The 22,153-nt window shown below is 45.6% G+C and overlaps 1 protein-coding gene across 2 annotated transcripts; it reads left to right on the top strand.

Moving 5' to 3' along the window:
• The first annotated feature begins 1,076 nt into the window (after positions 1–1,076).
• Positions 1,077–21,872, top strand: LOC144119491 (uncharacterized). Of its 2 annotated transcripts, XM_077652083.1 has the most exons (5): positions 1,077–1,473; positions 4,572–4,737; positions 15,884–15,998; positions 20,251–20,423; positions 21,436–21,635. In XM_077652083.1, the coding sequence occupies exons 1-5, from the start codon at positions 1,178–1,180 to the stop codon at positions 21,577–21,579; spliced, it is 894 nt and encodes a 297-aa protein (XP_077508209.1). In that variant the 5' UTR covers positions 1,077–1,177; the 3' UTR covers positions 21,580–21,635. The 2 variants fall into 2 exon arrangements, with proteins under 2 accessions (XP_077508209.1, XP_077508210.1); XM_077652084.1 differs by lacking the exon at positions 15,884–15,998 and having other exon boundaries at positions 21,436–21,872.
• The last annotated feature ends 281 nt before the right edge of the window (positions 21,873–22,153 follow it).

Consider the following 22,153-nt stretch of genomic DNA (forward strand, 5'->3'; position numbering starts at 1 on the left):
GCTGAGATAAATGTTGTTGTTGTTGTAGAATGACACACACCCACACAGGAGGATCGGCCTAGAATTGGGATGCACCGAGAGTTTTTCTGTTGAATTTTTTCATGGACGAAGATAAAATGATTACTGGGGCAAGAGAGAAGCACACAAAAAGAAGGAATTCCTAAATAAAACGGGAAATGCATAACACACGCAGGAGATGGGCACTTTGGTCTTTGTAGCCGAGTGATTAAAAAAAACGTTAGTAAGGCAGCCGATTAAATTGCAGTAAGAAATTTTGAATCGTTAAAACCAGCCCTGTCGTTGTACCCAAGTATGGCGGCGCCAAAGGACAATACTATGGCTTCACCCAAACCAATGGATTTTTTACGACCGGAGTAGCAAGCGCTGAAGAAAACGAGGTGTTGCTTGTACCAGCTATCCAACACGCTGAGACATTTACCCAGCCCGAATAATTAAATCAAGCTATGATAGTGCTTTCATTGTGCTGGATTGTGACTAGGCTTTCTAAGATTCTTCTTAGGCAGCTGGCGAAAAGTAGCGGCCTCGAGTTGATCGTGAATTTTGACTTGGAACTGCAACTAATGCTTTGGTTTGGTCATGCGATAAGATGGTATGAGGATTGCGCCCGAGAGAGAATGCTAGAGATACACACCGAAGGGACACGGAGGCAAAGAAGGAGGATGTGGAGGAAACTGGCAAAGGTACATTGTCCAACAAAAAACCTGTCAGTGCACACAGCTCAGTACGAGAAGCATTGGAGAAAAGCGACCCCACATAGACAAATGGGATAAGCTCAAGAAGGAAGAAGATCGCTGCAGTCGGTCAGAAGTCAGGGCATGGTAGGAAATTTATCACGTGGCCCAAAAAAGACACCGCAGTGGAGGGCGCCGGGTTAATTCAAGCCACATGAGGTGTGCGGTGGGGTTCCAGGCCGAACAGCGGTTTTAAGAATGGTTTTAGTTGTGACCACTTGCGCTCACTTCAGCTTCCAAATTTGAACTGTCCGCCCTAAAAAACAGTCCATTAATATTTCCCAAATTTTAGTGGCCCTGTGCGCTCCTGTTGCAGGTTTAAGAATGAACTTGTGAGAGATCATGTTCAAGGTGGGCAGGTCTCCACGTCGAGTGCGTGATGAGACAGGTCTGCAAGCGAAGGAGACGAAGAACACAAGAAGACGATGGAGAATGTGGTAAAGAAGGAAGGCCCACCCGCTAAGCGCCAGCGGGACAACAGTCGGTGCAGTACCGACCAGTGGATCGTCATGATAGACTTCTTGTGCGTACACAAGAGTTTGAGCCGGGCCACCTCCGACTTGAGTCCCGAGACGAGGCAGCGGCTCTGGTCTGAACTGACAAGCTTGCTGAACGCCATGGGCCCCACGTCCAAGACAAGCGAGGACTGGCACCGCTACTGGCAGAGCCGAGTGGCCGCAGCCAGGCACCGGGCCGAGGAGCTGGCAGCGGCGGAGCGCAAGTACGCTGAGATTTTAGGAAGTTGTGTAGCGCGTAGCATTTGTAGAAGATCGGGTATTCTGTCTACAAAAGCCTCGGCTGGAATGGCAGGTTGCAGTGAATTGCTTAGATCTTTATTAGACGTAATCTGTACAAGAGGCTGCACACAAAAATGAACATGGTTCGCGCAGTGTCATTTATATTATGGAATATCTAAACTTCAGGCTGTCGCTGGAGTCAGTCTCAATCCCTCACAAGACGCAGTGTGAGGTTCTAGTGTTTTGAACTAATCATTCAAGGGCTTTTTTCGCATACTGATACAGAGCTCACGAAAGCCCATTTTCTTTCCATTCAACTGCTTCTTTAGGAACCTGCAGGTGCTCTGAGAGGCAATGAAGATAGTGCTTTCATTGAGCTGGATTTTAAGAGCGCTTTCTAAGGTGCTTCTTAGGCAGCTGGCGAAAGGTAGCGGCCTCTAGATCGGGAATTTAGACTTGTAACTGCGTCCCAAAAATTGAGCTTGATTTAATTATTCTTGCATTCTTAACAATATACCTTTGTTTCTACTTAGCTCTTCGTCATATATCTCCTCATCGTAAGCTTCTATTGCGCACCTTCAACCTCTAAGCGTGCTACAATATTTCTCAACCTTGATTCTCTAACATGTTGAGCTGATTCAGCAGTTGTCCGCTTTTTACAGGCGCTAGCCGACGCGGTGGTTCAGTAGTTATGGCGCTCAGCTGCTGACCCGAAAGACGCGGGTTCGATCCCGGTCGCAGTGGTTGAATGTCGATGAAGACGAAATACTAGAGGCCCGTGTACTGTGCGATGTCATCATCATCATCATCATCATCAGCCCTACTACACCCACTGCAGGGCAAAGGCCTCTCCCATGTCTCTCCAATTAACCCTATCCTTTGCCAGCTGCATCCACCCTTTGCCTGCAAACTTCTTAATCTCATCCGCCCATCTAACCTTCTGCCGCCCCCTGCTACGCTTACTTTCTCTTGGAACCCACTTCGTTACCCTTAAAGACCAGCGGTTATCTTGCCTTCGCATTACATGCCCTGCCCAAGCCCATTTCTTTCTCTTGATTTCGACTAGGATGTCATTAACCCGTGTTTGTTCCCTCACCCACTCTGCCCGCTTCCGATCTCTTAACGTTACACCTATCATTTTTCTTTCCATGGCTCGCTGCGTTGTCCTTAACTTAAGCTGAACTCTTTTCGTTAGCCTCCACGTTTCTGCCCCGTAGGTGAGTACCGGTAAGATTATGCTGTTGTACACTTTCCTCTTGGGGGAAATTGGTAAACTACCACTCATGATCTGCGAGAATTTGCCATATGCGCTCCACCCCATTCTTATCCTTCTAGTTATCTCCCTCTCATGATCCGGATCAGCTGTCACTACCTGCCCTAAGTAGACGTATTCCGGCACCATTTCTAGGCTCTCGCTGCCAATTGTGAACTGTTGTTCCCTTGCTAGGCTGTTGAACATTACCTTGGTTTTCTGCATGTTAATTTTTAGACCCATCGATCTGCTCTGCCTGTCTAACTCGGTGATCATGATTTGCAGTTCACCTCCTGAGTGACTCAGCAAGGCAATGTCATCAGCAAATATCAGAATATTTAGGTATTCTCCATTTATTCTTATTCCCAACTCTTCCCAATTCAGGCCTCGAAATACCTCCTGCAAACATGCGGTAAACAGCATTGGCGAGATCGTGTCTCCTTGCCTGACGCCCTTCCTTATTGGAATTTTATTGCTGACTTTATGGAGGACTATAGTAGCTGTGCAGTTGCTATATATATCTTCCAGTATTTTGACATAAGGCTCTTCTACCCCCTGATTACGCAATGCCTGTATGACTGCTGAGGTTTCCACTGAGTCGAATGCTTTCTCGTAATCAATGAAAGCTATATATAGAGGTTGGTTATATTCTGCGCATTTCTCTATCACCTGATTGATAGTGTGAATATGATCTATTGTAGAATATCCTTTACGAAAGCCTGCCTGATCATTTGGTTGATTAAAGTCTAACGTTGCCCTGACTCTATTAGCGATCACCTTAGTAAATACTTTGTAGGCAACGGATAGTAAGCTGATCGGCCTGTAATTTTTCAAGTCCTTGGCGTCTCCCTTCTTATGAATTAAGATAATGTTTGCATTCTTCCAAGCTTCTGGTACAGTCGAGGTCATAAGGCATTGCGTATACAGGGTGGCTAGTTTCTCTAGCACGATGTCCCCTCCATCCTTCAACAGATGTCAGTGCACGTTAAAAACCATACATGGTCGAAATTTCCGGACCTCCCACTACAGCGTCCCTCATAGTCTGAGTCGCTTTGGGATGTTAAACCCCATACACCAAACCATAAACCATATTACAGGTGACAGAACTGTTTTAGCTCCGCATAATGCCGTGCTCCCAGGGTATCAGCAATTAATATATCTACTCACACTTAAGCTGTTTCACAGTTAGGCTTCGCATCCTTTATATGAGCTTATAACAGTCGCTTCCTTGCTGACAAGGTCAATTTCTCTCTGCGCTTAGCTTCATCAGAGCTGTAAAAGCCGCTAACAAGTCGCCATTTTTTAGAGTACTAAAATGTTCGCTAGGTGGAGGGTACTCTTTTCTTGTTTTCTAATTTCTGTTTCTTCCTCATTAATACCGTGTAGAGTGAAGCATCCAACATGCGAAACGAATTAGAATCTACCGTGTTTGACCAATACATCCAAGAACAAAGGCAAATTAATGAGCGTTGGCCGAGCGTCCCGAAACAATAGGAGGTGTAGACAATGAAAAATAGTAAACTAAGCGGCGAACTCAAGTTAAATGACGTGTAGGAGAAATACTCATCCGGCCTGACGAAGTTGAAATTTGATACGATAAAGAGGATCACATGCGTACTGAAGCGAAAAACACCCTAAATGAGTATGCAAGACACTTCCAACGTTCTTATTTAGTGTTTTATATTCACGGCTGCGCGCTTTAGGTGTGCAAATGTTGCTTTAATCTTGGTGTATCAACTGAAACTATATCTGTCAATGTGAGCCAGTTGTTTTACTGTTATGAATCGCAGAAAATGGTTGCAGAAAAGACCAGACCATGTACGTTTGCAGACGCTCTGCCGACGGTGCGCACGCCGCCTCGCCCATTCGGTTATCTGAAGATGACGCCCGAGTGCTGAGCATCGTCGGAGACGAGCTGGCACTAGAAGTACGCCGAGGTCACGTCGTGCAGAAGCGTCTTGAGTCCCCTTCACCTGCCTCTGCTGCAGCGTCGCCGGTGAGCAGTGCCCAGGCACGCGCAACTCATCGGAAGTGGGCATTCTCCACTTGCTTCTAGAAAATTACATAACGAGAGGTGAACCGCAGTGAAGAAGCGGCAAAGCATTGTTGCGAACAGTGGTGAAGGAGAATGGCAGAATCGGAGTGGGTTACTCGGACGAATTTCAAAGAGCAGCATCATAAAATAACTCAGCGAAGGGGCAATTATTTGCTTAATAGAGGAACTAGCGAAACACGCAGGACAAGAACAAGGAGGCTCACACGCAACATCGCTGGACTCACCACTGGTTTATTGCGAGGATTTGAACTACATTTATACATACTTCCTGCGCAAGCGCACACTTTGCACAAGGTGAAGATAACTTTACGGAGATAAGAACTGAAACTCCTTTTCAGTCATTATGATTGAAGGGTCGCATATACACGCCTGCTTATTATTCCTGATTAAAAAACTTCCAGCAGCTCACGCTCACCTCTTAATTTCCTTCGACAGATAATACTGAGCACGTGAAACAGAGGGGAACAGTGGCAGTCTTTGACATGCAAAGCCAAATTTCTTCCCGTGCGCGAGCCCAAAGTTTACTCCCTTAAACGCTCATATAGCACGCTCCAATTTCCCAATATATATTTTGCCTCAGGACAATGGTTTGGTTGTTTCCCTGGTTCCATTATTGCGCATTATCAGCAAACTAGCCCCTCAATTTACTCTATTGGGCAATTATTTAAGCACTGTGTCATGATGGCAGTGATGTATGGTGCACAGTGGATTGTGCATGCTTGTGCGCACGCTGTTTTAGGCACGGGAACGAGGAACTGAGTCAGTAGTCTCCTGCTTAAAAGCACGAGTATAATGCTAAATTGCGCCTACTCACTGGGGAACTTCAGCGGCTGATGAAAAGAAGATCGGAAAAGGCGCTGTATTTTCGGTGGGCTGCGCAAATAGGAAAGCCGTGTCAAGCTGAACGCGTGCAATATGTCTATACTAAACCAGCGCCTCCTCTATTTTCCACGCGAGCCGCATCGCACGCTTTGCAATAGAAACCTTCGGGGCGCCTCATTTCAGGCAGTTGCCGCGACGCGACGCTAGCCAGATGGCCTCATTCTGGGATCGGAAACAGTTTCCTCCATGGAAACAGTGTACTGCCGCTTCCGACGTTTTTAGTTTGTCCGCATTTCGTGGTAGGGCGCCACCAGGACGGTATGTACGGTAGGACAGTTGACAACCGTGCATTGCGGAAGCTTGTTTCGGTGCTCTTCGGATTACGCGTGGTGACCGGGACCGGACGGACGGACAACTGCAAGAGCGCCGTGACTACGACAGATAGATGAGTTGTTTCCTTTAATATTTTGAGAGTTTAGATTTAGGCTAGTTTTAGTTATAGGCCTGTTAGGTGAAGTGCTCGCGAAAGAGCAAATCAGTGCCCTAACGGCCGGGCCTATTCTGGCCGGCACCTATAGATTTGCAGTACTCATTTGTGAGTTAACTAGTCTAGACAGGTAGTTATTTCTTTTCTAGGTGATCGGCTTTTGCGACAGGCAGAATATTGGAGCACGTGGTTGCAAGTGGTTTTTTTTTCTTTTCTTTCTGTGGTAGTAATAATAGAGTGCGGCTAAGATGGTCAAGCAACTTAAAGTTAAGTGTAAGGAGTGCGAGGAGTCGGTGAATTTGAAGGGAACGCGGTTCGAATCTCTAGAGGAGGCCGAAGGCGCGGATTTTATGTGCAAATCCTGCATATTAAGTGCACGCCTAGACAGGGCTGACGAAGCGAACACCAGACTAGCGTTACGCATGGATGGTCTAGAAAAAGAGCTACAGGTAGCGAGGGCAGAGAAGCGCAAACTTCAAATCCAGCCTAGTGAATAGTTGCACAAAAAAATGGCGGACGCCGTCATGCGAGGTCATATTGGCGGACATTCCAGCGTCAGCTACGTGGACGGGGTCTGCACTGGCATGGACAGCAATAGGAAAGTAGATCAGGCAGGTTCAGACAGGAACAGCTAAGCACACATGGCAGCTAGGAAGTCTGGAGGCAATGGAGAGAACGGGAACAAGCTAACCCCAAAGAATGAGGTCACAGTCACTGATAAGAGCCAGCATAATCTGGAAGTTAGGAGGGAAGAAGAGAATACCCTAGTGCTTATCTGTGGTAACTCAAATATGAGTAGGTACAAAACAACTATAATGGAGCCTGTAAAGGGTGATAAGCGGGTAGCAGTCGGGGCATTCCCAGGCAGGACAATGGACGCAGTACTTAGACAAAAATCGAAACTTCTAAGGATGTTGCAGAGCGCAATTTCGTAGTGGTAGCGGCGGGGCTAAATAATGTCCTCAATGGTGAAGCCGCATAGAGTTCTTGAAAGATTAGCGGGGGGAGTGGACAATTTAAATGCGATAGCACAGCAAGTCTAGATCGCGGTGTGCACAGTTCCGCAGGTGCAAGGACTTAGCGGAGAAGTTGCCAAGGACATTGTGGCTGTTAATCGAGGGATAAGGATGTTAATCCAGGAGAAAGGCTTTGAAGTTGCAGACTTAAGCAGGCTTTGGCAGAGACTTTACACGAGATGGCATCTATTTTAAATGAACGCTAGGAGCCGAGACCGGCTGGCGCCTAGCAGGGTGGGCAGTAGCTTTTTTCAGGGGATCCACAGTGGCTCAAGGCATAGAGGTAGGTAGAAGCAAAATAGAAAGTGTAACAATGGAAAATGGCCGCTAGGAGGTCCAGGAAGAAAACAACTAAAAAGAAATTTAACAGCAGGATCAGGTACATAAACATGCAAAGCGGTAGGAAGAGAGCGAAGTGGTTAGAAATAGAACACCAGTTAAAGGACGAAGAAGTAGGTTTATACGCACTATGCGAGACACATCTCAGGGATCTTGAAGATCCACCGTTCATTGATGGCTACGTTTGGGAATGGAGCAACAGAACAACAACGGAGAGGAAAGGAGGAGGAGTCGGTATGCTGATACATCAAGGAATAAATTGGTAAAGAATAAATCAACTTGCAAAGAACATGTCTGGTTATCAGGTACAACTGCCGGTAAAAGAACATGCCTACGAGTAGTTTATTTATGGAGAGGGGACAAGCGCAGGCAAGAAAACAAGGATCTAGTTAAGTGTCTCAATGGCTATATAAAGCAGTTTGGATGAGGTACCGACATTATTCTGCTGGATGACATGAATGGCCACATCGAGGACCTGAATGGATACACAAATTGTAACGGGAAGTTGATGTTAGATTTCTGTGAGTGACATAACCTAGTTATTTTAAACAGAGAAACTAACTGCGAGGGACAAATCACGTGGGAATCCCGTAACGGGCAAACGACCATTGACTACTGCTTAATGTTGCAAGCGGTGTATAGCAAGCTCGCAATGAAGGTAATAGATGAAGAGGGGAAGTACACCTCCGGAAGTGATCATAAGCGTATTAGTCTACAGTTGAGAGCGCTGCTCAAAAGAGAAATGCGGGTAAGTCTAAAAGAGTACGCAAAATTAAATGACGAACCAATCGCGCAAATAGCGGCCGGCATTGTGGAAGCAATAGAGAAACATCCCATGGAAAAATTGGATCATAATCCGTTAGAACTACTCATTAGTACAAAAGTAAAAGAAATAAAAGGAGTAAACTACTGGAGAGGAAAGAGGAAGCCACGAAATTGGCGGAATAAGGAAATTAAGGAGGTCATGGAACAACGACGGTTGGCATCATGGGAACACAGAGAAGCAAAGAGGGCGCAGTTACCTGAAGAGGAAATAGGCCAGAAATGGGAATCTTATCGACAAAAGAAACAACAACTGCAGGTCCTCGTCCAGGCTATAATAAAGCAGTCCTATGATCGCTGGCTGGCTGAAGTTCGCGATGCAACTAAAGGGTGCCAAGAAAATTCTGTAACCATATAAGCTGGCTCGGTAAAGACGATCACAGAAGACAGGAGCAGATTCACGATGCCGAGGAAAAATGTTGAGAGGGAGATCACTCTGTGAACTACATTGCATCAGTTATAGCGGAGTCATTTGGGAAACCCGATAGGGTAATCTCCCCAAATAAGGGAGAAACACAGGACAGCACAATAGAAAACAGCTTAGAACTGACAAATCTTAACTGGATAAAGGCAGAATGAAATGTTCCTAAATGCACGGCCGCAGGCAGAGACGAAATTCCAATCAAGCGAATTAGCGAGCTTGGCCCAAGAGGCAAGGAAAAGCTGATAAAAGCAAAGGAGGCAGTCAAAACAAATACGCAAATCTCGCACAGCTGGAAGAAGATTAAAATGAATATGATTTATAAAAGGAAAGGCGATAATATGAACATAAAATCCTTCCGACAGATTACGATAACATCAGTTATATACAAACTGGCGACTCAGGCGGTTGAATTAAAAATGCAGTCATGGGTAGAAAGTAATATAATCCTCGGAGAACTTCAGAACGGGTTCAGAAGTGGTAGGCGCTTAGACGATAGCCTGTTCGTGCTTACCCAGTGCATAGAAATAGCTAAGGCGGAAAACAGACCTCTGTATTTAGCCTTCCTGGACATAAGCGGTGCATACGACAACGTGAACAGGAAACTCCTGTGGAACAGATTAAAAGGTGAAGGTGTCCGTCATGAGGTAATAATTTTCTACAGGAAATATATCGAGAAAATGAAGTTGAAATAACATGGCAAGGAATTAAGAGTACAACAATTGTACAGGTACACAAAGGATTAAGGCAAGGTTGTGCTCTATCACCGCTGCTGTTCATGCTTTATATAAGTATGGAAAGAAGGCTACAAGGAAGCAATCTAAGTTATAATCTGCCATACAGAGTAAGAGGAAAAGTTGTTGAGTAACGACTACCGGGTTTAATGTATGCGGACGATAATGTACTGTTAGCGGATAGCCGGGAAGATTTGCAAACTCCAGTTAATTGCTGTGAAGACGAAGGAGACACTCTCGGTTTCAGTTCTAGCTCATCTAAGTCTGGTGTGAATTTTAACGATACGGCTGATGAAGCGCTTCAATGGAAATAAGCATAGTGTAGAACTATATCGATACTGGAAAAGCCAGATCAGGAAGGAAGCATTTTATGATAACTCAAGAGGCAGTGCCCTCCTCTTTGAAGCTAGGTCAGGGTGTTTTAGAACGCGCAGCTACAAAAAGAAATTTAACGAAGATGATGACACATGTGCTGTGTGTGGTAAATCTGTAGAAACAATAGAACACCTCATACTAAAATCTGATAGTATTCATCCAGATGTCGATGCAGGCACCGTCACTCTTCCTGGGGCCTTCGGGTATAAAGATAACAATAATCATGTAAGTAAATCTGCGGTGAAATTTAGCAAAAGCGATTAGAAGATTGATAGAAGGTGACATAAAGGTTAAAAGGAAGGTGAAATAGGGTAAAAGTATAGGACGAAGTATTTAAAGAAAATGGCGAATTTTAATAACAGCTTACAATAAAGTTAATCAAAAGCGAAGAAAAACGATTATGAGCATGGTGGCCCCTCCCATCACCCCGTTTCAAAGGGGACGCTCCTACCTTCCAACTATTCATACTCTACCCGACAGCCATGAAGCAAGTGCGAAGGTTACCAGACAGGAAAGGGGAGGCAAATGGGATAGGACAGGGCTCTTATCAGTGGGGTGAGCCGCACAAGGTTGGCGTTGGAAGAATAGGCGAGACGCTGACTAAACACTCGGCCAGGTTTCTGGACATTAGTAACTAGCGCCATGTGTAGAATGCAGGAGCGAACACCAAGCCACTAAATGCGGCTATTTGAAACTTGTGATTTTGTGAAAACTTTATGTCTCAGAAACCCATCGCGAACATTGCCCTTATCATGGCCTCCTCTTACTCCTGGGTAGAAAATCTGACTCATTAAATAATCCCTGCGTTCTGACCTTCTATTTTGATGGCCACAGAAAACCGATGCAATATAAAGACGAATCGAAGCTCCTCCGAATGTTTCTGCTTATTTCGAGAATTCTGCTCTACTTGGCACGTGGTGGGTGCCGCGACGAATAAGAGCGATTGTCCCCGGGCTTGTGCGCTGGAACTGCAGCGTGCGAGGCCGATCGTGATAAGCGTCTGAAGGCAGTGAACGCCGTGATGGCCCTTGACGTGTATGAACGAGACACGACAGTTTTCAGAATATCTTCGATCACTCACTCGCTCGCTCACTTATTCACTCACGTCTGTCGGCTACATACATGCTCACATGTTGGAGTCCTCCTTGGAAACGCCTTTAGACAAGCTGTTCGGCGTAGCAAATGATCCATTGGCAGGGCACAGAGCAACTGAGGCGTGGAACGACAACACACAAAATAAAGAACCTACCAAGGTATATAACTTTCAGCAGCATTGTTACAAGACCAGTCTAGCTGGGTTTATTGCATTACAAAAGGTATCTCTCCGCCACCAACCGTTAATCTTTTTTCGGGCCACCGGTGGTTCTATTATCGAAACTGCGAAAGACGCACAGAACGATATGCCATTAATTCTTAAAAGAAAACAGGAGAGTGTCAACACTTGTGCGGGAACAAAAATCTCATTAAGTAATGTTACAAACACAAACAGCAAAAAAAGTTTCCGTGCCGTTGGATTAAAGGCATCATTAATTTTCGCGCACTCTGACGGAGGAGCCCGGGTTTATGTACCGTATGGCTTGCTGATGAGAACTGGCGAGGATCAGGTAACAGCAGGTCTGTTGAAGGACGGAGGCGAGATCGTGCTAGATAAACTAGCCGCCCTGTATACGCAATGCCTTACGATATCGGGCTTACCAGAAGCTTAGAAATACGCCAACGTAATCTTAATCCATACGAAAGGAAACGTCAAGGACTTAAAATTACACATCGATCAGCTTACTGTCTGTTGCCTATATGCAATTTACTAAGGTAATCGCTAATACATTCAGGGCAACCTTAGCCCTCAATCCCTCAATCAACCAAATGATTAGGCAGACTTTCGTAAATGATGCTCTACAAAACACCATATTCACATGATCAATCCGGTTGTAGAGAAATGTGCAGAATATAAGCAACCCCTATTATAGCCTTCATAGGTTACAAGAAAGCATTTGACTCGGTCGAAACCGCAGCAGTCATGCAGGAATTATTTAATCAGGGTGTAGAAGAGCTTTATATTAAAGTGCTGATATATATATATATATATATATATATATATATATATATATATATATATATATATATATATATATATATATATATATATATATATATATATATATATATATTATATATATATATATATATTAAGGAAGCCAACAGTCGCCGAAATCAAGGTGCATAGGGGAATGTTTTTTTTTTAAAGAAAATTACAAAGCATGGACGAGGGTGGCGCTGGTGAACACTCTCAAGGTTCGCTTACAGGCAAAACATAAATACTCTCGAAAGCAGCAGATTGGACAGCCGTCGCCGTAGCTCAGTTGGTAAGAGCACCGGACGCGATATTCGGAGGTCGTGGGTTCGGATCCAACCGGCGGCATGGTTGTTTTTCTGCTGCTTTATAAGTAATTTTCTTTAAAAAACTAATTGATTGGCACTAGATATTTAAAAAAAAGGAAACATTCCCCTATGCACCTTGATTTCGGTGACTGTTTGCTTCCTTAATATGTTTGTGAAACGAGCCCCTCACTTCATTTGCCTTGTCTGCTAATAGCTTAACGGGGGTCTCGGTTCTGGCAGTCTTGATGCCTTAGGTAGCATAAGAGGGCTCTCGCACAGTTTCCGCCCTCGCCGTTAGATGACGTTCTACGTCACACTTGCGGTATTACAGGACGTGCTACGTCCACCGCTATGGACGAGGGTGGCGCTGGTGAACACTCTCATGGTTCGCTTACACGCAAAACATAAATACCCATGAAAGCAGCAGATTGGACAGCCGTCGCCGTAGCTCAGTTGGACGCGATATTCGGAGGTCGTGGGTTCGGATCCCACCGGCGGCATGGTTGTTTTTTCTGCTGCTTTATAAGTAATTTCCATTTAAAATGAACTAATTGATTGGCACTAGATATTAAAAAAAAGAAACATTCCCCTATGCACCTTGATTTCGGTGACTGTTGGCTTCCTTAATATGTTTGTCAAACGAGCCCCTCACTTCATTTGCCTTGTCTGCTAATAGCTTAACGGGGGTCTCGGTTCTGGCAGTCTTGATGCCTTAGGTAGCATAAGAGGGCTCTCGCACAGTTTCTCCCCTTGCCGTTAGATGACGTTCTACGTCACACTCGCGGTAGTACAGGACGTGCTACGTCCGAAGCAATGGTCGAGGGTGGCGCTGGTGAACACTCTCATGGTTCGCTTACACGCAAAACATAAATACCCATGAAAGCAGCAGATTGGACAGCCGTCGCCGTAGCTCAGTTGGTAAGAGCACCGGACGCGATATTCGGAGGTCGTGGGTTCGGATCCCACCGGCGGCATGGTTGTTTTTTCTGCTGCTTTATAAGTAATTTCCATTTAAAATGAACTAATTGATTGGCACTAGATATTAAAAAAAAGAAACATTCCCCTATGCACCTTGATTTCGGTGACTGTTGGCTTCCTTAATATGTTTGTCAAACGAGCCCCTCACTTCATTTGCCTTGTCTGCTAATAGCTTAACGGGGGTCTCGGTTCTGGCAGTCTTGATGCCTTAGGTAGCATAAGAGGGCTCTCGCACAGTTTCTCCCCTTGCCGTTAGATGACGTTCTACGTCACACTCGCGGTAGTACAGGACGTGCTACGTCCGAAGCTATGGTCGAGGGTGGCGCTGGTGAACACTCTCAAGGTTCGCTTACACCCAGTAAACATAAATACCCACGAAAGCAGCAGATTGGACAGTCGTCGCCGTAGCTCAGTTGGTAAGAGCACCGGACGCGATATTCGGAGGTCGTGGGTTCGGATCCCACCGGCGGCATGCTTGTTTTTTCTGCTGCTTTATAAGTAATTTTCTTTAAACCGATTGACTGGCACTACAAATAAAAAAAATTAAAAACCTTCCTCTATGCACCTTGGTTTCGGTGACTGTTGGCTTCCTTAATATGTTTGCATACTCCACCGTAAAGTCAGCAATAAAATTCTAATAAGGAAGGATGACAGGCAGGGAGACACGATCTCGCCAGTTTACAGGAGGCGTTCAGAGGCCTGGATTGGGAACAGTTGGTGATAGTAGCTAATGAAGAATACCTAAGTAATTTGCGATTTGGTGATGACATTGTCCTACTAAGTCATTCAGGAGATGAGCTGCAAAGCATGATCAATGAACGTTAGACAGGCAGAGGAGAACGGTGGGTCTAAAATGAATATGCAGAAAACCAAAGTAATGTTAAACAGTCTCGGAAGGAAACAGCAGTTTACAATTAGTAGCCAGGTGCTAGGTGCTGGAAGTGGTAAACGAATATGTCTACATAGGGCAGGTAATGACTGCTGATCCGGATCATGAGAGGGAAATAACTAGAAGAATAAGAATGGGGTGGAGCGCATATGCAGGCTCTCTCATATAAAGAATGGCAGTTTCCCAATATCTCTCAAGAGAAAAGTAGACAACAGCTGCCTCTTACCTGTACTTACCTACGGGGCAGAAATGTGGAGGCTAACGAAAAGGGTTTAGCTCAAGTCGAGCACAACGCAGCGAGCTATAGAGAGAAAAATGATAGATGTAACGTTAAGAGACCGGAAGCGGGCAGAGTCTGTGAGGGAGCAAATGCGGGTTAATGACATCCTAGTAGAAATCAAGAGAAAGAAATGGGCTTGGGCAGGGCATGTAATGCGAAGGCAAGATAACCGCTGGTGCTTAAGGGTAAAGGAGTGGATTCGAAGAGAAAGTAAGCGTAGCAGGGGACGGTAGAATGTTAGGTGGGCGGATGAGATTAATAAGTTTGAGGGGATACGGTGGCCGTAGCTGGCAAAAGACAGGATTAATTGGAGAGATATGGGGAAGGCCTTTGCCCTACGCAGGACATAAACAGGCTGATGACCATGATGATGATTTGCTGCACTGCGGCTGTTCCTGTGCCAGCGTGAATTTTAAATACTCACTCACCGTCTCATGAAAATAAAGATAAAATTAGTACCTCTGGTATACTAACTGAATGGTTAGAAAGCAGAGGGCATAGTTGCGTTTTCAGGAAATAGCGACTTGAAAATTTAGCGATGCCATGTCGGCGGGTTTAAGACGGCTAATAAGAGCATAACTGAAAAAGAAGTCCAGACGGCGAAAATTTCTCACAGTTTGGACATAGTCTTCCGAGCTAGTGCAGCGAGAAAAACCGAACACTAAAAGGGAAAAATTAAACAGATCTGGTACTCGGTAAAAGTGCTGCGTCTTCGTTCGCCTGCGACAAAGAGTGGATGGTAGGCGTACGCGAAAGCTGCCCATGATTTGTACTAAACAGCCATGCAAAATAATAAATGAACGTAAATAATGAAAAATATTCCTAATAGTTAAGTTTCCTTCTCTGCAATGCACTTTGCGTAGTTAATGGAAGTATTGGCCATAAGTAAAGTGAAGAAGTGAATCAAGTGCTGACAGCACTTTATTTCGCGGAAGGTGTGCACAGCTCACTGAAACCACACAGGCATCCGTTGCTCCGAAAAACGAACCCACTGCGTGTGTATTTTCACTCTGGAATGCTGTCTGCTCGGCCAGCAAAACTTGCTGCGCAGAAATCGACTTCAGATTTGGGAAAATGTGCTATTCCGCTATTCATCTGTTGCAGGTGATTCCTCTTTTTAATTTTATGCGAAGATAGCAGGCTAGAAATCGCATGAACATTTTGGAATGTGCCATGTAGTAGTCATAATTTTTATGCGTGATAGATTGACATAGACTTGATGGAACTCATTATATTTGTTTTCAAATTATTACGGCTTAGTCAATATGAGCTGAAGTAATAGGTTAAATGTGAGAAATATGACACGCGAGGGGTGGAAAGCGCTTCGGCCCCAAAATTTGTCGTACGCCTTTTCTTTCTCACGCGAACATTTTGCAAAACGTCATTGGTGTGGCATTTTAGAATTTTGCTTCGGCATTTGCACAACACTAGTATTGCGTGTCATTGGTTCATACTCGCTTTGCGCTGCTTTTCCATTTTCGCCGCTGAATTGTCGCTGCCCGAGCAAACCTCTTCGCTCGCCCGGCTTTGTTCACTCACGACAGCCGCCTTCTCGGCCAGTGAGCAAGTCGCCGCCGGCTGGTTGCGCCAAGTGCTCGGCCTCACGTCGACGCAGCTGCAAGTGTGCACACACATCGCAGTCGACGGTGACTCGTGGTGGTTCGTGCCATATTCCACTCATTTCCTCGCCAAAATGGCAATGCTGTGTAGAGCGCACTTGCGCTCTACACAGCGGTACGCTGTATAGTAAGTTTTGCTGTTGCCCGTGCTTTTTATGGAGCAGGTAAGTTCGCTATGCCTGTTAACCTAAACAGTAATTACACTCGCAAAGTTAGCTCTCAGTTTTTAAAGATCATGGGCCAGGTGTGCGTTAGCGCTTCGGGTACCGGGCAATAAACATTGGCGTGCGGAAGTTTAAGGGCCCATTAAAAACACGAGTGCCGAAAAGTAAGCTACGACGCAGGATGAGACTGATAAAAAAGTCAGATTATCAACAGGTGTATATATAAGGATACTAAAGCACCTTCACGCACAGTTTTAGCTTAATGCTTAGAGGAAAGCTTTTCCGTCGCTCTTCGCCTGCTCTCGCGTATGCAACCCTTTAATGAAAGCAGAGATTGTGCTCCCGTATTCCTGTCACAAAAATCATAAACTAAGAAGACTCGAATTACAGTCGTCGTTGAGGTTCAAGATATTTTTCGCCATTTATCCCCGGTAGATTCTGCGAGACTAATTTGACATAATACTGTACCAATAGAGTCGTATTTTTTCTTATCTATCTAACTTTCATACCCGTCCTGTTCGCAAAAAATTTACTTGCCTCAAAGTTCGGAAACGTAAGTTTTTTAGTGTTACAGGCAGATCTCTGCGCACCCCAACAAAGCCTGCCATGGCTTCACCCAATGCTCGTGAGCCATTGCGCAGGAGGACAGTCAGGCAGCGCGCATCCCGAAGCCGTTAACCAGTTTCTCGGCCATTTTTTTCTCCGCCAGTTCCACATATAAGGGCATTAACCCATGAAAGCTATCGCGTCATACCCTTAATGCGCAGCGTAAGTGTACCCTTAAGTTTTTTTTAGCTTTTGTGTAAGGGCTACTCGGGCGGCCCTTTACCCGTCACCGTTCGGAATGGTTTGTGTCAAATACAAACACTGTACGAACTTCGCTTAGCTGACTGCATCGTGTGCGACTGCGGAGAGCCAAGGCATTAGAAGGTCGCATTCTTGCAGCAAAGCGGAGCCGGCACGCAGCGCGTAAATAATTTCGCTCGACCTCGGGACGAACACGGGATGTCACAGAGCAACGCCCCCTAGACTTTCAAGGCCCCAGTGCTCGCCACGTGACGTCGCGAATTGGAGGCGGGTGCGCGTCGTCCTTATGCGAGCAGGAAGTGAAAGCGCGCCCGAATATGCGCCCATATCTCTCCAACAAATATGAGCATATCACTGGCTTTCACGATCCCTGCTGCGAATAAGACCACCAGGGGCAAATGACTTCAAAAGCTTGTTTTGTGGACTCCCTGTACACTTTTTAGGTTTATGTGCGTGATGAGAAGCACGCCTTTTTCAGGCTGCTTTTCGTTGCTGTTTAAGCGCTGACGTTGATGTGCTGGAATTTATGGCACACATGTCACGTGTAGAGCAATCCAAAAATTAAATTTTATTTATGGCACCCGCCCACCTACTTGCTTTTTCAGTTTTCTCTCTTTTAAGTGCTACCATAAGCATGTTATCGTTCAACCTTCGGGAAAAAAATTTTCGTAGGATATTGGTGTTACACCACAGTACGTGTTTCAGCACCAGTTCTCTCGTGTGTACACGGTCACAGGTGTCAAAATATTGGCCGTCTTAACTCTTGAGAAGCTCCTTCCTCAGGTCTGTCACAACTCTGCACTTTCAGAGCATGCTGAGGAAGTCACTGTTTTTGAATAGCTGCTCAACTATTGCTTAGTTGTGGGCAAAAGCATTAACCAAAATCATCACTGGATGCGCCAGACCTCCTCGATCCATCTTTCTAATAAGTTCATATGCCTTCTCCACGCTGACTGTTATTTCTCTGTCGACAAATACGTCGGACTCTCCAGGAATTTCGATGGCACTGCGCCTTGACGGAGGTGCGGATATGGCAATGGAGCCGTCACTGTTCTCCCTGAGGCATCATTAGGGTAGGAAGTTTCCTTCAGGATATCCTCTGAGCAGAAATGGGTCTCGCATACCGAAGGAATAATATCACCCCTGTTGAGTAATTGCCCTTTATAATGCACCATAAATTCATATTTATCAAGCGGAAGTTTTTCGAAAACAGCACTTTTCTTTACTCTTTCCATGTCGCATGCAAAAAGTTGAATTGGTGGCATAGGGTCAGTATAATATAAAAATATAGGTTTAAAATGTAGCGATAAATTGAAATAATTTTTCTTCATTGCAACATATCGAAATGCATACCTTCCTAGGTGTACGAAAGAAGGATGTCAGAACTTTACTTAATGCGCATGGTCGTCAGACCTATTACAATCACTGTTATCAAGTAATTAAACTCGGCGAAACGAAATCACGTGTTAACCGCCATTTTTTAAATGCAGCTGGCATCAAACGAGGGCACTGCTATACACGATCGCACCGGTATTTTTTACCAAAAGCTTGCTCCACATGTCAAGAAATTAGTCTATTTCAATTATCAAGTCAAGAGTTGAGTTGACCACGGCATTTATTTCACAGAATAAAATATTATTCAGGAATATGGAGATTACTTACCCTAGGGTTCTGCGTAGGGAAGAAGTCCTATGTTGGTATTGCGCGAATTCATTTCTCTCGCAGTTCGTCATCTTGCGGGAACCTGAACACGTGGGATTTGCACTCTGCTGTATAGTTTCAGCGGCAGCGGGGTACACAATTTTGCATAGCGTCGTCACAACCATTTCATTGCTGCAGCGACCCGACGTACGGGCCCGTCCTAAGCCACAGTACAGGCGCACAAAATCTCGCAACAGGTGAAGGACAGCAACAGCACGTATGTCTTTAGTGTCCTGCTACTACCGGACAAACCGACACACCGATAAACAAAAGTTGATCGGACGCCGCTGCACAACTTCCATCTGCGTGATAAAGTAGTGAGCAGAGCGCGTGGAAACAAAAAGTTCAGTTTTTAACTGTGATGTTTCATTCCGCTAACATAATGCTTTGTCTACTGTGGCATGTAGCAAACGTTATTTTCGAAATAGGAACTTAAGGTCGCCATGTAGTGCGAGCGCGGACGAATATCCTGCGAATGCGGCCTTCTCTGCAGGCGGCTTCCTTTCTCAGTGGCCTTTTCGGCTACGAGAGTTATCGAACGACCCATCCTCCCTCGCCTGCAGACGGGCATCATGTGATCAGTAGAAGCGCTTCGGCCGCCAAGTCTAGGGGATGTTGCCCAACAGCGGATGGCGGCCAGAGCAGTTCCTACTGCGTGTTCGCCTTTCTTGTGTGTTTGCTGTCTTTTAAGTGTTTGGGCCTGTGTGCGGTGGAACAACCTCGCGGGCGCCGGCGTGCCATTGATTAGTTCGATTTTGAATGCCCCGTCTTGATTGTAACAAGTTCGTCTCCAATTAGTGAAACAAATCGTCGCCGGAACGGCGTGGAAACAGAATCCAGGAGGAGACTTGAGACGTTGAAGGCGGATCCGGAGGGCACTCGGACAGAGATATCGCTTAAGTGAACTTAGCGTGCTACCCAGCGTTTGTGAAAGGCACAGCGGCGCTAGTACCGCTCTTGCCTAGTTGTATGTTTTTTTTTGTGCATGTTCTTAGTGTCCGAGGTCCTAGTCCAGTCCGTTTATGCAACGTGCCACATGATCACAGAACTGTTGGAAAACTTGAAGACCACCAAGGTCGACCATCAGCACTACCGATGCGAGAATTTTCACGTCCCGATGGTCTGATGGACAGGCAAGAGATAAGGATATCGTTTGTTATACAATAATGCGGGATGGAACGAAAGGAACCTTTTTGATTCACAGTGGCCCATGATTTCATTGGTACGTTAAAGGTGTTCGTTGAATTGTGCTTTGTGTGCTGTATTCGTGCTGTTTCTTCTTTGTCATCCATTTTGATGAAATGTCATATTTTTGGTATCGGAAGGGGGGCGGCGCATTGTGAGGCATTTCACTGCCTTTTCGCCAATCTCACAGACACTTGTACTTGCCTGAATAAAGTTCTTATCTTAAAACAGAAAACGACGTAGTCTCTGCAGGCGCATGCAAATAATCTAAGCGCACAGAAAAACACTTCTAGATGGGAAATTGGAAATGTTGGCATTCCCTTTTGGACTGGCGTGCCTTGAGCACGGTGTCGTAGGATTGTCGCCTCAGACGGCATATCCTAGCGTAGCAGTCATATGCGACCGAATTAAAACCAGCTGCTGTTCTCTGCGCAGCCGAACAAGGAACCTCCCAAGTGTCGACTTCAGCAAGCAAGGAACTCGCCGCACGGCCACAGATCTCGAGCGCGTCTCTACCGGACAACGCAAATGCTTCGGCTGAGCACAAGGGGCCAGATCCGGCTGCGCCAGCCACTTTTCGCTATCAAGTGCTCAAGCACCTCGAAGAGGTGAGAGGGCACCTTCTTTTCCCCAGTTTTTGTTATTGTGCGCAAACATCTAACCAGTGAGAAAGTATTACCACGCTGGTCCCCATTCTCCTAACATGGTAGTGTAAAATTCGATTTCGTTCCACTGCATGAAAAACGAACACTTCTTCGAAATCACAGTTGTATGTTTTAGAGCGTTGGCTGTTCTGAGCTCGTGCCTCAAAACTGTGGCGTCAGCTGTGTCGTCCGCACAACCCACCTCGGTAAAAATGCGTCTCCCACCTACGAGCCCAGCACGTACCGCATACAAGCAGTACGTGCCGACCGTAGGCGGTCGATTGGCTACAGCGTTAGGTGTGGCTACCTCTTTCATCAGTATTGCGCCGTTGGCGTCAGCGTCAGCACGCCCACCGTCTGACACGGACGGGTAAAAGTGCACATGGGTAAACCTAGGTAGAACTGCGTAAAGTATGCGTTCGGACTAAAAGCCCTCCTTCCTTAAATCATCGTTCCGCGATTTTTTCCGATGAATTTAGCGCAAAACTCCGCGCTTCTTTCAAACTTGCTTTTCTGAAAGTCATTCTATTGCGCTTGAAATTCTGATTTGTATTCTCAAGTTCGCCTTGTACTGTGCTGAGTGTATGAGTGTATTGTGCACATATAGAGTTCTCTGAATTTAGCGCAAAAATCCGTGCTTCTTTCAAACTTGCTTTTCAGAAAGTCAGTCAATTGCGCTTGAAATTCTGATTTGTATTCTCAAGTTCGCCTTGCACTGTGCTGAGTGTATGAGTGTATTGTGCACATATAGAGTTCTCTGTGTACTTTGCAACTAACCTATTTTACCTGATGTGCATTTTTTCCAATAAAAGTATTAACATTATTGGAGTTAGGTTTTGGATGTGTTTCTGCATACTGGGCATATTTTTTGCAACTATTAAGCTAAAAACATCGTTACCTTCTTTTGCTCGAGGTGCCGACTGAGCACTTACCGAAATTGCTGTCTTACAAGAAGGATCTCGCTCAATTCGAGCAGGTGGAAGCCAGCACCTCTCGCCAGCTGGCTACTGCCGAGCGCCAGGCCAGAGCCGTGCAAGAGTTGGAAGCGACGCTACAGCAGATCTTGCATCTTCTCGAAGCGGGCAGCCACCAGCCACCACCAGAGGGCAAGAAGCAGTGACCAAACTGCCTTCGCTTATTTTGATTTATACTTAATTATTTGTATTCGTAATATTGTCAAAGTCCAAGAGGCTTTACCCTAATTACAGCTGCTTTGTCCGGCTCAGGTAATTAATTTCAAATATTAACTCTTTAATGCGCGATTTTTCACTGCCATTACGTATCGACAAAGCGCAAGCCCATTTTTTCCGCAATAAACAACATGTACTAAGCAGATCTCGTAAGGGTTTTTCGTTTCATGCTACACATTTCCACCTTGTTGCCTAGTTCCTTACCGAATGACAAAAGTAGACATACGGGAAGCTGGTTGCAAGCACGGTCATGCGCAGCTCATGCCTCAATTTCAGACCTTGCTGTCCTCCCGGCCTCCCGTTAGTGCGTTAGTGCCGGCATCCGTCGGGAGAGAGAGTTTTCGAGACTAGTTCTCTCCAAACCAGGCTGTCTGTGAAGTGGACCGCTTCTTTAAATTTTCCTAATTTGTGGCTGAACACCGCTCCGTGGAAAACGAACTTACTCGGCAGGTTGTACGGTAAGCTAGGGAATTATATAAATCAAGAAAAGCAGAGGACTCAAAA

The sequence above is a fragment of the Amblyomma americanum genome, chromosome 2 (assembly GCF_052857255.1).
Source record: "Amblyomma americanum isolate KBUSLIRL-KWMA chromosome 2, ASM5285725v1, whole genome shotgun sequence".
In the NCBI taxonomy this organism is placed as follows: domain Eukaryota; kingdom Metazoa; phylum Arthropoda; class Arachnida; order Ixodida; family Ixodidae; genus Amblyomma; species Amblyomma americanum.